At 43.3% G+C, this 15,348-nt stretch overlaps 1 protein-coding gene across 4 annotated transcripts in view; it reads left to right on the top strand.

Annotated features, from left to right (window-relative positions):
- Positions 1–3,488: 3,488 nt before the first annotated feature.
- The window catches only part of SALL3 (spalt like transcription factor 3), a 38,640-nt gene continuing 26,780 nt past the window's right edge, over positions 3,489–15,348 (top strand). For 3 of the 4 annotated variants that reach the window (XM_048507688.1, XM_048507686.1, XM_048507685.1), the window contains exon 1: positions 3,503–3,626. In XM_048507688.1, the coding sequence (XP_048363645.1) occupies positions 3,548–3,626 (79 nt within the window). In that variant the 5' untranslated portion in view covers positions 3,503–3,547. Of the gene's footprint in view, positions 3,627–15,348 lie in introns of all 4 variants that reach the window. The other variant, XM_048507687.1, reaches the window with a different exon arrangement.

Genomic DNA, 15,348 nt, shown 5'->3' with positions numbered 1-15,348 from the left:
TCCCAGTTCCAGATTCTCTCCCCCCCACCCCTAGGAAAAGACATTCAGAGGGGGAAAGACGCCCTGGAAGCGCGCCACCCGACACTCAAGGCTGGGCACATGCAGACAGACACAAACGCAGCATTTCTATTTTTCCGTAAGGCTCGGTGGGCCATTCACACATCCCAAAGTGGCCCCCCCCCCCCCCCCCGCCGCGCTTCTTCCTTTTGCTTTTAGAGATTCTCGCCCCTCTGACAACACCGGCGGGGCAGCAGCGTTCGTGATTGGAAGAGAAGTCCTCCCAACAGCTGTCGTTCACCAGACATTGTGGGGGTTTAAAAAAAAAACACCAAGAAGTTAGTTTAATTCAATTGTATCAAAACCCCCTCTGCGATGCTGGGAAATTTCCCGCAATCTTCCTACTTGAGTTTAAAGGGAAATGCGGAAGGGCAAAGAGACCAACTGGGTCGGGATTCCTACGGGCGATCCCAGCTCAGTGGGAAAAGGGAGGAATATCGGGATGCGCTTTCGCTGAATATATTAGAAAATATCACTAGGCTTATGCGGACTAGAACCTTTATCTACGGCGAGCGGGTCCGCTTGATTGCAACGGGCCTTACTTCCCGGGAAACCGCCTTAGGATCGCGACCAAACTCAGAATATCCCCCGGGGCTTGTGATCTGGTCCCCTCTCTGGACGCCCGAAGGGGCACAAAATTCGCTTTCATCCTTTGCATGGGCGGGAACTGGATGCCGGCCGCTTGGGGGGAAAATATCCGCTCTCGCACACCTATCCTGGCTGCACTGCAGGTCTATGCAACCCCCACCCGACCCCAGTCCCGTCTTGGAAAGAAATGGAAACGGGTGGTGGGTTCCCCTGGGTCCCCCCCCCCTCCCAAGATTCTCCCAGCCCAGCCGGCAAAACTTGCTTTCTAGTGAGAAATTGAGCTGCTGGTGAAAAGTTAGGAAAGCAAATAAACCCGGGGGTGGGGGCCAAACAGAAACATTACTAGGATTATGGTTCAAAGGCATTTCATAAAACCCTACATTCATTTCAAATCGTGAAACGGAGGAGGACTCAGTCCCCCTAACAAAAGATCTCGGAGCTTAGCTTCGTCCGAGAGAAGTTGCTATTTATTTAGCCCTGTTTCTTTTTTGGGGGGGATGAATACATGATCTGGGGGAGGGATGTGTTCTTAAAAAGGTTTTTCAAAGAGAAAAGGCGGGAGGGGACTTCGGCTCGCCCTAAACGGACTTTGTTTTGTTTTCCAACGAACGGAACGAGCCGGGGAAGCGAAACCGGAGCGGCGGAGATGCCCGGAGAAGCGACGGCTCTGCATCGCCTCCGCCGAGCGAAGAAAGTTGACCCCCGAGCCGCCTTTCCCAAAGCGAAGGCGAGCTTTGAATGCCCTCCAGAGTTAGGGATGGATTACACGATTTGGCGGGGGGGGGGGGCTCAAAAACGAGAGAGGGGGGGAGGGCAGGAGGAAACCCTCCCCCCAAATCTCCTACCCCCTCCACTCCCAGAGGCGGGCGCACGACCTCCGGAGGACCAGACAGTTTGGGGGAGGGTCGCCCAGACTTTTGTGGTGGGGGAGGTCGAGAACAAACAGGCGGCATCGACACAGAAAGAGGGCGCGGGGGGGGGCACCTCTGGGAGCAGCAGGGCCGGGCAGCCACTTGTGGCTGAGTCCCAGCCTCCCACCCAAAAGGCAGCGGAGGCCGCCTCTATTGCCTCCCCCCTCCCGCCCCCGACGGGAGAAAAGCGGGGCAGTGGATTCCCAGGAAACGACCGAAGGGAAAGGCGGAGGAGGATCCCCCCGGCAGAGTCTCCCGGAGGGAAGGGGGCTGCTGGTCCGGGGCGGGGGACCCCCCGGTGGGGCCCGGCGGGTGCGCGCAAAGAAGCGCTCGTCTTGGCAGGCGGCAGCGGCGAGGGGCCAGCAGCCAGCAGAAGCCGCGGGAGGAGGCGAGGGTGGAGCGGGAGGCGGAGCCGCGCCGGCGGCCCCAAACTCCAAAGTTTCTCTCGGCCAAAGCAGCGCCGCCCCGGCTGCGCGCAGTCCGCCCGTTCCCGCGCCAGGGGCGGCATCGATTGGCCAGCGCCGCCGTGCCCAGCCGGGCTCCCACCCAATCCCGGCGGCGGGGGGGGGGGGAGACGGAGAGTGGCGGCCCCGGAGCAGGGGCGGGGGGGCGGCCAGGGAATACCCACCCCCGGCAGCAAGACCAGCCGCCACCTCCGCCCGGCGCCGCCACACCCCCCTCCAAGCCTCGCCGGGGGTCGTCGTCGCGGCTCCTTCGCCGCCGCCGCCGGAGAGCCGGGCTCGCCTGTGCCGGCGAACAAAAGCCTGCTCCGGGCACGGAGGGAGAAGCCGGCGCGGAGGGCGAGCGGCAGCCCCGCAGGCAAGCAGGCAGGCAGGCAGGCGCGCAAAGTCACTTCGCAACCTGCACCGGAGCGACGGGGAGGGAGAGGAAGAGGAGAGAAAGAGGAAGAAAACTTCCTACCGCTGGACAACAGGAAGTGACCACCGGCGGCGGCGGCGGCAGCAGCAGCAGCAGCAGCAACCGCAGCGGCGCACCAACGGGGAGGCTCCTGGGGGCGAAGGAGACGTTGCAAGACAAAGGAGGAGGAGGCAGCCAAGCCAGAGGTGGAAGACCCAAACCGGGCCGTCGCCTGGCCGCGTCCATCCCGGGCCTCCCACCCCCCAGCCGAGCCACCCCCGGCCAAACGAGACTGCAGGAACGCAAAACTTTTGCCGCGCTGGGAAGCAGGCGCAGAGCGACTAAGTGCGATGCAGACTAACTTCTGGGTCAAGAGGAACCTGGAGCGAAGACATCGAGCGGTGTGACTTGGCTGCTTTGCGAAGTGGGTGGGTGGGTGGGTGGCGGGCAGCCCAGAGGCAGAGAGAGAGCGAGAGAGACCCCCGCGGGCGTCATGCCCTCCCCCCAGCCGCGGCGCAGCTCGCCCCCATGCCCGGTCGAGTGAATGCCCCCGCCGCCGCCGCCGCCGCGCTGCCTTCGGTGCGCCCGCGCGTGTTTGGCCGCTGCAGGAGGCGCCGCCGGTGCCGGGCAGCAGCAGCCGCCGCCGCCGCGCTTGGCGGACCGGCGCGGCTAATTGCTGAGCGCCAGCCCTCATTTGCATATGCAGCCCGAGCCCGCTGGAGCCGGGCCAATCCGCGCTCGCCCCCAGCATCATTAAGCGCCATGCATTATGCACAATCATAATTACTGAGCCCCATGCGCGAGCCGCGCGGCCGCCCCAGAGCCTGCAGCGCACCCGGCGGAGCCCCGCGCGCACCCACCCCGCCCGGCTCGCTTGGGTGGGGGGCGAAGATCCACGCACACGCGCGATTTTGAGCGTCGTCGTCGTCGGTGGGGGTGAAATCCGGAGCGAGGGGGGTGGTCCCCAGCCACCAGCTCGACTTTTGCCTCGCCGCCAAGTCTTTGCCCACCTACCGCACCACTCCACCCCCCCTCACCCCCCCCCCAGCCACCCACCCCCCTCCTCCCGGCGCTCCACCTCTCGCTGATGCCTCTGCAAAAAGCAGGCGCAGGAAGACGCCTCAGTTAGCAGCATGTCTCGGCGAAAGCAAGCCAAGCCTCAGCATCTCAAGTCGGATGAGGAGCTGCCAGCCGAGGTGCTTTCGGAGCAGGGTAAGACCGGCCTGGGGGAGGAAACGGGGTGGCTTGGGAGGGGGAGGGGGGGAGTTCCCGGTTTTCAAGGGGTGGGGGAGGTAAGAAAAATGCGCATTAGAATCTGCCCAACTCAGACGAGGGTGAAAAGTAGACTAAGTTAAAAGTTAAGCAGCTCAGCATAAGTTTCCCCCACCACCCTCGCGCCGCAGAGCAAGTGTCCCCTTCTTGGCACGGGACTTTGCGGGGAGAGGAAAGGGGGTGGGCGTTAAGTTCTCCCCACTCAGCTGGGCTATGCGGGGGGGGGCGTCTGCGCTGCTAGGATCTCCCCCCCCCCCGTTCCCCTGCGCCTTTAAGCCGAGAGTCGCCTTTGCACCAGATGGAGTTCCCCCACCCACCCCATTTGGTGGAGTTCTTGCTTCGCACCCGCAGCCGGCTTTCCCCCCAAAGTGGAAAGTTCGCCAGAGTTGGTGGCGGTGGCGAGAAGCAGGGTGCGCAAGCGACGGCGGCTGCAAACTGCGCCGTGCCGCGCCACACACGCCGACTGCGGTGGTGCACCTCCCCGAAGCGGCCCTGAAGGCGCCTCTCCCCCCTTGGCGACAGATCAGCCGCCCCCACCTGGAGTTCCCTCCTTGGGCCTGTCCTGCGCTCAAGGGGGGGAAATCCCTCCAAACTCGCGGACAGCCCAGTCCCAAATCGGCTGCAGAGCCCACCGGGACTTTACTTCCTGGTCAAGGGGGGGGGGGCGGTTTGCAGGATTGCAACCCGTGCTCCACACTTGTCCAGATGCTTCTTAGGAGGGAAAGGGGGGGGCTCTTGAGGGGTTTCCTCAGGGCCACAGTGGCGGAGGCTCCTCTCTCTAGCACCCTGCAAAAAAATCACTTGGTTTGGAAGAAGATTGTATCTGGTCCTGGGACTTCCTGCCTCTCCCTCAAAGGAAATAAGCCTGAAGGTGGAGGGGGGGGGAGTCCAAGGAAGAGGGTGTGTGCCGTCTAAAGAGGAGGGGGGTCAAGGAGAAACTATGCCTCTCCCAAATCTGTTAGGGAGGGAATTTGGGAAACGGCATGGGAATTATTGTCATGGCCCAGGGTGAATCAATTGCCTGCCCTCAGGCAGAGCTTCTGTCGCCCAACACCCTCCTTTTTTGCAGTTGCCATGAAGTTCCTGGGGGTTTTCAAGGATTTAAGGTCGATTATTAATTGCCAGATTTTTAGATGCTGAGTTGTAGGCTGGAAGGGCCTGTGTTAAGCTCTGGCTTGCCACAATGTTAATAAAACAAGATACCCATGATTCCAAACTGTCCCCCCCACACACACACACACTCTTGATACTTATCAATATGTTGAGGTCAATTAAAAATATATTAACCGTGTTGGGACAGTAAAATTTGCCATAGCAGTAAACATCTAGTTCTTCCATTTGAAAGTTCTCACAGCTATCACTTAATTTGGGGGGAAATATCGTTAGGTTCACGGTTACAAATATTTTTTTTCTCCCTTTGGAGAAAACACAAACTTTAGTGAACCTTTGGATTATTTTATCCAAGGAAAAGGAGATCTCAGATCTTCAGAACAGGAATTCAGTCTGGGAGGTGAAAAGGAAGTTGGCATCAAGGGATTTGGGATTATTTTAAACGAACTTTACAACTTCAGCATTTAGGCCAACGTGAATGTGCTTCATTAGGTTTTTAAAAAATCTGTTAGCTTGGCAAATATTCAGGACTACCACTCCCACCAGCTTCAAGTAGGTCTCTAAAACAGAAGGAAGGAAGAAGACTGCAAGAAGAAATGTGAAAAGCTTCTGGGATAATGCCGGTAATAGTTTGACAGAGAAACTGAGTTACAGCTAAAATATAAAATAGGTTCTTAGTTTCATATTAATGCTGTTCCTGGTTGAAAACTAGTGAAGTGTGATCCAATAAGCATCATTTCTTTTAAACTAAAGTAATGTTAATTAAAACCATGGTTTAAGAATTTATACTACAGTGAATATTTTAAAAAGTTCATGAGAACACTATGGCACTTCTGCCCAGTTAATAAATTGAAGAAAATTGTTAAACTAGGAGGGTTTTTTTGTTTTGTTTAGTGAGTCTTATCTATGTAGCCATGTCACCCAAGATTAGAACAGGAGATATGCTAAAAAGAAACGCTTGCATATGGTGGGTAGATTAAGAACAAAGAATCTTTTTGTCATGGAAATGGTTTTTCTCTTTTTTTTCTTTTTGGGGGGTTTTGTTTTGTTTACTTCATCACATAGAATTTCTCACACTTGGTTTGTTTTGTATTGCCCTCAATGACTACATGATCAAATGAATGGATTTATTTCTGCCGAATGAGAAAGACAGTCTTTCCATCAAAAGGACTACATTGCATCCCAGTGAGGAATTTTAAAGCGTTATTATTGTGGTCTCTGAATAGCTCAAAATCGGCTTTCACAGCAGCCTTAAAATGCAACAATGTAAATACTTCTCGGCTTCAGAACAGGGTGACCAAAATGTGCTATGTCCCTTTTAAAAAATAAAACGCAGTTTAATTAATAAAGTGAAGGATTTTTTAATAGGCAGTTGGTAAATAACAAAAAAAAAGGAGCACTCCTGCTTGCAAATTGTCCTTACTGCAATTTCATTTTCAGAAATATGAACAGGGCAATCTGTGTTGATTGCAATATGTGTAGTCTACATGAGAGTGATGCACATCATTTACACCTTATTAAGGGCAAATGTTTTTACCTTTAAAGGAGTTTAACTGGCTGAGTATAACCAAGAGCACAAGCTATTGGATGGAGTTCAAACATTTCTTGTAAAGTAAGCCTTCTTCCTTTCAGCTAACAGTTCTAGCAGTGGCATTGCCACAGCTTCTGACTCTCTGTTTGCAACAGGCCACAAACTCCCTTCACAATTTAGAGCAGATGAAAAGTACACTTGTACTTTTAACAGTAAAACTATCAATTTATTTTAATCTTCACTTTCCTTTGGAACCTCTAAACCTCCTTGGGTTTGATTTTAATGTAATTGCTGATGCTATTCCTCAGCCTAGGAAGACTGCCTTGTTTTATATGCATATGTGAGAATCATGCATAAATGTTGCATTCAAAGTGTACTTTCATTAAGAAAAGCTTTTAAGAGTGAATGCTCTTTTTCCCTTAACTGATATTATGTTACACAGTAGCAGAAAGAAACCTGCCAGTTTGACAGAGTGGAAGATAAACATTAGGCCGTATTTAAAGTTATATGAAGGCCAGTCAATTTAGGTGGCAGTGTTACAATAGAAGTTTTAGAAATGCAATAAATAATTGTTGAAGTCCGATTGAGCTGCAGTGCAGGGCAACTTTATTTCATGACATATAAAGAATTCATAAGCCACATGATTTTAAAGTGTTTGTTGTGGGAAAAGATAGATCAGGCTTTTGGTAATTTGGAAAATGAATGCTTCCATGCAGTGATTAATTAGAATCTGCATAGCAGTTTATGCTGGCAAAGAGTGAACAAAAGGTATTTATGCACAAAACATTTTAAAGGGTGCCATATTGAAAGAAATGGTCATTATAAAGCACAATAACTGGAGGACATTATAAAACTCAATATGGTGAATTTGCTGTTCTCTGTGCTGAATGAGTTTAATCTCAAATATCAGGAGATTTTACGTCCCCAGTTAAATGATTCTCTTTAAATCAACAGATTACAAGCACTGCAGAGCAGTTTTGTTTTGTTACAGCAAATGGCAACATTGTACATACTTTTTATCCAAATTAATTTAGAGTGGTTGTTTTTTTAAAAAAAAATCTGAGTATTTTCAAATGGACAATAATTGGGAAGCGATGGGTTTAACAATAATTAATAAAAGGGATTTTGATGATGTGTTTTGTGCAGTTTAGGTAACATTAATTGTTGTTTACCTTGAGTTTAAAGGGAATAAACTCTTGCAGTGTTCTCATATGACTTATAAAACCTTTCCTTTGAAAAAGATATAGTTGTTTATAGAGACAGGGGGGTGTTTTTTGCCTTATGCTAAAATTCTATTTCTTGAATTTCTGTTTGATATAATTCTAATAAATCTATTACTTGAACATCTTTGATTAGATTGTGAGATTATTTTGTTTTTATTTCCAATTCGTTTAAAATATTACCAGTTATTTTGTAGATTTTTCCAAAAGAAAGGGGTTACCATGTGGTTTCTTTTAAGCATTAAGCGATTAAGCATTCTTACTAATATTACAAAGAATTAAGTGCATTGGCTTTTTATTAGACTATAACACATAAGTACATTAGAAAGAGATGACGGCAAGCGTTCAACAAAACATGAAATCTTGATTTTGACATTCTGTTTTAAAAATACTTGTTAAGGGTGTTTTTTAATTGAAAAACAATCATTTAAAAAGATTTGCTGATTAGTTGTTAGCATATGCAAAGAGAATTAACTTTGTGTGTGTGTTACTTTCAGATTTCTAATAAACTTCTACTTCACTTTTTAATCTTATTCAAAGACCCGAAAAAATGTAGTTTAATAGAAGGAATTAATTTTGAAAGGTGATTATTTGTAATATTCAGATAATAAAGGAGGCTATAGAGGTACATATTCTTTTGTGCTGTTAATTCCAGAGATGCTTCCTCATGTAGGCATTGAAACATATGTCTTCAACGAATAAGGACATTTAATTTTCTTTGAAAAATCATTACAATTAACTCTCTTAATTTATGCAGTGAATGTCAGCTAGATACTCTGAAACATAAAGACTGATCATTTTGCTTACTAAGACGTTTAAAAAATTCTAAATATTCTTAAAACTGCCACTCACAATTTTGAAACATGAACATATGGAAATGAGAAACAGTTGAAATAAAACTGTTACTACCTTCATTTATATAGTTTAAGCACTGAAAAAAATTAGAAGCTTTTATTTCATTTTATGATTAGATGTCTGATTGTCAACTCAATACCAGGATATCTACAGAACATACATTAGTAAGGACATGATCCACTTAGTTTTGCTGATAATAAAACTAATTTCCTGTGACTAGATCAAATAACATTTGACACATTTTGCAGAAAATAAAGCAGAAACTGAAAATACTGAAAGGAATATTTTATAAGCAAGCTCTTTGTAAAGCTTACTATAAAGGAAGAAGATACTTGGACTTTTGATAATGTTGCTTCATCAATAAATAGATCACATTATTAGGCAGTGTTAAGATTGCGAAATCTGTATTTTGCTTACTGCTTTGTTAGAACATTATACTGAACTTGCAACATTTATGTTTAAGACAAAGTGTATCTTTAGAGCTCCTACTGTGTGTGCCGGAAAAATAAAATCCAGCTTTAGCAGGAGGCAGGAACGTTTGGGTTGCAGTCTTCACAAACTTGTTTGAGAGTAGTCCCCTAAACATCCTCAGTGCTTACCATAGTACAAGATTGCGAAGTCATGGTATATAACAGAGTAAAATAATGATTGGGTTTATAAAAAAGGTTGGGAAACAGAACAGAAATATTAATTGTGTGAGTGATTTTCTTTTTGCCTAATTACTGTACGTGGCCCCAGTACCTTCTGAAAAGTTTTAACAGTTCTCTTAGAAAAGATCATCATCCCTACAGGCTGAAAGCCCACTCTGGCAAAGGCAATAAAACATCTACACATTTCATGAAGTAATGGTGCCCTTCTTTTTCCAGTGCAGACTCACGCATGCTGCCCATTATATTCAAGGCCACCCCTTGTCTTTTGCCTGTGCTTTACTGTCCAGCGTATCACAGAGTCTTTTTGTTTGGTGTCAGTGCAGAGGTGGGATTGCATGGAGTGCCAACAAGCTTCCCCAACAAGCTTCCGATGGAGTCTCCCTGAGGGTGGGTAGTTAGAAGTGCTTTGACAAGGCTTGCTGATTTAACCTTTGCCTGCTTTGCCCTGCCAGGGGTGGCCACTAGATGTCAAGCTCATAATACAATTAGTACATCTGTGCCGTTGACCTTGGCAGCACGGCTTACCACTGTTCTGTTAAGTGTTGACACAAAAATTTGAGTGTTAAGTAGAGATTCGTGTGAGTTTTGCTTCATTCTGGGCATTTATCAAATGCCCTCCTAGCTCACTGCAAGTGTTTACAGTGCTTGTGGGGAGGAAAAGAAGAAGAGGCCTTTTTATGTTGCCATGATTTGTTTAATTTTGCTAGTGCTGTTGCAGTTTCCGTTTGGTTTATCAAAACGATGTTATTTGTCATTCTTCTATGTATATATTTAATGGGGGGGGGAGAGGGGGGAGCCTGGGTTGAACTTAGTGGAATTTACATCTGAGTAAATATACGTAGGATCAGCTTGTAAAGGTTCTACGTCCTTTCTCATTATTTGCACACATTAGTGTTTTGTAAGTTCAGTGTAAATTGATGTTTAATTTGTTTGTGGTAGACCTGATTATTGTGCAAAATTCTTATTTAAGGAGAGGCAGGGCAGTAAAACCTGGAGTTGGGTCCTGATATTATAATGTGTAAATATGCAAATAGCTATCAGTGAGATAGCATTGACAAGCTTGAAGAGAACATCCTACAGGATTAAACATGTGGTAAATTTCTCCTGAAATCCACAAGTATCAATGTAGGTCAGTATTTGGTTTTATAGATGGTCAGGAAATGCATATATCTGAAACTGTAGAGCTGTATTAAAATGCTGTTTAATTATTTAGTCTATTGTTGCAGTGTAATTCATATTTTGGCATGATATCTAGGAGTGATAAAAGCTGCATCGGTTCCTAGTAAAAGGCTGCTGCCATTACAGTTTGGTTATTTGGAAGCACCATCTTGCTTACAACAAATTACAAAGATGGTATGAATTAACTCATGGAGTTTTAAAATTTGCCACAGCACTGTTGCTTGCCAACTGTAACAAAAAAACCCCACTCCACTTGCATTTTATAACACGGTGCTGTGATACGCTTTTACAGGTAGTCAAAACAAAATGGAACATGCTTGATCCATTCGGCACCTGTGTACACAAAAGCCCTAGTGGCTGGTTAGATGTTGTGTATGTTTTAAACAGAAGGCAGTTAGTGACTATGCCACAGGTGGCTGCTAAGTTAAATTCTGAAATTTAGGCCACTGAGTAGATCAAAATAAGTATAACAGATCAATTCAAGTTTTGCATAGCAAGAGTGCCCTCCACTGTTCACATTCATATTATCAGCTTATGCGGCCTTTGGAGAAAAGGACAGAAATTTTTCTATTGAGTCTGGAATTTCTTCTACGTTGTTAAACACAGTAGGGGTCTCTATTTGTCTCCTCCTGTTTCACAGCTTGGGCCCAGTATGTGATAATTCATCTTTCTTTATGGGATTCAAAGCTATCATAAAAAGAGTTTAAAAGAATTAATTCGAGAGGAAAAAATGCCTTGAATTTAATCATAAACATGATGTATATTTTAAGAGATGGCATTGCTAAAGTACAAAAATAATCATCTAAAGTATATTTGTGTTATTAAAGATATTCACTTAAGGGGAAAATTTTTACTTAAGACTAGCACGGGAATTTGCATTGCTGTAACATAGTTTTTAATAAATAAAAGAATATTTTAAAATACAGTGAAAATATGTATTCTCCTCCTGACATACTGACCATGTAATACCTGTTATTGGTTATTTGAGTAGCTGTCAGTAATCAGGAAGCTTAATTGGATGAAAAATTATCTACTGCCCATATTGTAAGATGCATTATATTGGCATCCAACAGCCTTCTATACCTTTCGGTTTAAAATTATTATAAAAGATTACTGAACATTTTTTATACATCTTTGATGTGCCATGCTTATTCTTCAAGTTAGCTAATTAGGCCTTTTTCACTTAGGAAATTGTGAATAGATTTCTAAATCAAATTTGATTTTCTACCTGATATATGCTGAACAAATACTCTTAATCCCAGCCATTTAGTTTAATACTTTTAATAGACAAAGTATAACATTTTGGTACTTAACTTATTTTAAACTGACAAGTATTATTGTTATACTCTTCAGCAAACAACTATTTGCTGACCATTATCTTTTTTTGTCTGAAGATTAAAAGTTCCTGTTTACCTGATGTTAAACTATGCCCATCGAATAGGTATTAAATAATATAAGAAGCAGAATATATAGTAAAGTGCTGCAGAACAGCACGTAAATAATCTTTGAAAATAGTAATAATGGTGTATTTAGAAAATTAGAAATAATATAGGAAGAACACAGATGCATAGAAAAGGGTCCCTGGAAGAAGAACAGTTTTATTGATGCCATTCATGTTATAAAATACTCAGATCTAAATTGGTCAACTTTTTGTTCTGGCATATGAAAAAATATGAAGGGCAAAGGACACTTAAGGTGGAAGAGTTCTGACCTACATGTGTGAATGTTCCTTTGCTATTAAGAGCAGAAAAAAAGAGGGCATGTCTCTTCATTTACAGAGTGCATTTGTTCCATTGTGGTACCAGCTGTGGTGACATCTCAGATTCTAGAAATATTTTTAAAAATTTGTTAAAATTAATTGAAAACACCTTTATGGCTAAACAGAATATAGGGCTTGTATTGTTGTTAGGCCTCTCTGACAATAGTGGAAACCTATACAAAAGTCTCTGAAAGTGAATAAATGTGCCATCCTAATAAAATTAATGGTGAAATAGAACATATTTCTTTGCAGAAGAAAATCTGACTGTGCTATGAACTAACAATACATAACGTTATCTAACAAACATGCCATATTCTGTCTGTAACAGTGCAGTTCTAAGTGGAGTTGCACCTAAGTCCATTGATTTCAATGCACTGTATCTCTGTCATTTCTCTCTCAGTAAAGGTGAATGCAATTCTTATAGGAGCATGTAAATATTTGAAAAGTACCCTCAAAGGTAATTCAATAACTACCAGCATTGGGACTGTTCTGTTGAAGTAACTGGAATTTCTTCAGTGTGAAACTCAGACCACAACCCAGACATCTTACTGGCTTTAATCCAAATATTATCTGAACTAAAGCTATGGATTGGGCTGTATACCACATGAGGAAAGAGGAATTCTAACTATATCAACTTCTACCCTATAGGTATTGTTGAGTAATTCCGTGACATAAGGAACAATGCATACTTAAGATATGGCTACACATGATTCAGTTATTACCAGGCTGTTTTTCAGTTTTAAGAAGATCTTAAACCCCTTCGGTTTGAAGCATCCCAGTCATGTCAGTGGGACTTTTTTTTTTTTTTAGTAATAGGGTTAGAACTATTCTTAACTTTTTTGAAAAAAGCAACCAATCCAGTTTTGTAAATCATTGCTTTGAGTATGTATATTTTGGTTTGCAGCATTTTATGCAGGCTCTTGTGCATCCTACATCTTTAATTTCTTGACTATTAGCGGGATCAGATAATTTTTATGTAAGATAGGCAACAGAGCTTTAAGGTAACCTAATTTCAAAGATTCCTATTCACAAGCAAAACTGAGGCCTTATCTCATCTGTACAATGTGATTAGATATCTAAAAGAGGGGCAATTTTGGTTGAAACTGAGGAGTTGTCTCTTGATAAAGCAGCTAAACTCATAACACATGTCTTTCAACCAACAAGAATTATATTGTACAATGTAATGAATTAATTTTTCTTTTCCTTTTTACTATACGAGATGGCTGTAAGTTATTGGAATTACAAAAATATATTTGTCAACCTCAAATATGCAAGTTCTTGTCTTAAGAAGTGCAGGGCTGAGAAGCTGAGTTTTATCAGAGTTGGGCATGGGAGCAGTGGCAAGTTTCCTTTTTAAACCCCTGTTTTTACAGGAATTTTTAAAAAGTCAAAATGCAAAGGACAATAAATTAGTCACAAACTGATTTACGTATTTCATTTGTGCATTTTTTTGGTTAATGCTAAAAATGCAACTATCCCTGGTTTTCCTTTCATATGCAGTTATTTTGGGATAAAGCAGTGTTTTTACACACTTCTCAGTACCTCAATGTAAATGGCAGCAACATTCTTTAGAGCCACTGGATTAAACTCTGCATTATGATTGTAAAAGCTGGGTTAGTAAAAGGTCCACAGAATGGTCTTTCTTCTAAGGTTGTTTGGAATTATAGCATGTCTGTAAAGCAAACATCTTCGTACTCCAAAGGTAATTTGCAATTTCTGCTAATGAGTTATTATAAGCCATCAGTAACAAATTTCAGTATTAATGCTATGGCTTTAACTGAAATAGCTAAACAATCCTTGACAAGAAATTATGATTTTTAGAGTTATTTTAAATCTGTATATTTTGAATAATTTGTTATCTCCAAATTACTGCCTCTTTGTTTTGAAGAAGCATGAGTAGTTCCATATTTATTTATTTTTAATTTATTTATTAAATTTATACCCTGCCTATATACATGGTAGATATATATTGAAATGTATAGCTTCAGAAAATGGAAAACAGAATAGGGCCAATAGATTGGTAAATACAAGCTCCCCTGTCAGAAAGAGTACAGGTTCATGAAGTCTGGTTTTGCTTTCCATTTATTTCAAGTATATCATGACAGTGTTAAGCCTCAGTGTGAGACTCCAAGTAGCATAATCATATAAATATGTATGCTCTGGGGATATACAAGGAATATTGGTTTGTCACATTTGTATCCTGTCCATTTTCTACCAAGATTAAGGTAGTGTACATGGTGGTGATCTCATTGTGTTCTCTCACTAATGTTATGAGTTAAGTTAAGCTGTGAGAAAGTGGCTTGCCCAAAGCCTTTCACTAAGCTTCATGCCTGAGCAGGTCTTCAAGTGCCAGTCTTCTTCCTCCCGATCCAGTACTACCTTTTATTTCACTAACCGCACAAAATAGTTATATTATCTTTCATGACTAATCTGCAGGGCTCAGATATCTTAAACCATGGTGTGTTCTAATCATTGTTTGCAACTCAGCCATGCTTTGAGCATGTACATATAAAGGCCAACCATGATTTAGAGTTGCTTGTTCATTTTAATTTTCTGGATACTCAGTATACCAGTCTTTGGGTGCATTAGCCTGTGAAGATAGCGCAGTACTTCAACTATAATTTACCAATTCAGAAAGCTCATCAAATCATTGTTAGCTCAAAGCATAGTTTGCAAACCAATGCACTTCAGACTATGAGTTCTGGCTTAAGCTTGTGAACAGAACACAAACCATGAATTGTCCATCCAGACATTAACTACCCTAACCGTTTATCAGGGGCAGCAGAACTTGAACAAGGGGCCTTGTCTTCTGCAGTCTGAAATCTTCATCTGAAATTCTGAAAAGTGGTGGAAAGATTTGTCATCCATGAATAGAATACATATTTCCCTAGGAATGGTTTGAGGAAGAATTGGATTTTTTCCAATATAGGATTATAACTGCTTCTTCTGAAATAATTAACTACAGGAATAAGTGCTGATTTAAGGGGGATCATTGGGCCAAAATGTCAAGTAAATTTGGAAATTGGCTCATGAAACTGAAGAGTGCACTGATGATTGCCATTGCCTTCAGTACTCAGTTTGCATGGAACATGATATTCACACTAACAGTTTCTACAAACTTCAATCTAAAAAGTAAATGTAGATGTGTGAGGGGAAAATGATTCTGAGGTAAAGCACTTCAGATGTGTGAATCACAGATTCCCTCTCCTTTCCTTGAGCTTTGTAAGTTATTTTGGTTTTTAAGAAATTGGTCATTACTACAGGAAGCATGATTTTTTAAATTTTACATCTGAAGGATCAGTGAACAATGCAAAATTTTCATAGCTTTCAAGATTTCAGTTTGTGATACACAGTGCTG

This window comes from Sphaerodactylus townsendi, linkage group LG09 (genome assembly GCF_021028975.2).
Source record: "Sphaerodactylus townsendi isolate TG3544 linkage group LG09, MPM_Stown_v2.3, whole genome shotgun sequence".
Taxonomy (NCBI): domain Eukaryota; kingdom Metazoa; phylum Chordata; class Lepidosauria; order Squamata; family Sphaerodactylidae; genus Sphaerodactylus; species Sphaerodactylus townsendi.
This window is presented reverse-complemented; position numbering and strand designations above follow the sequence as displayed.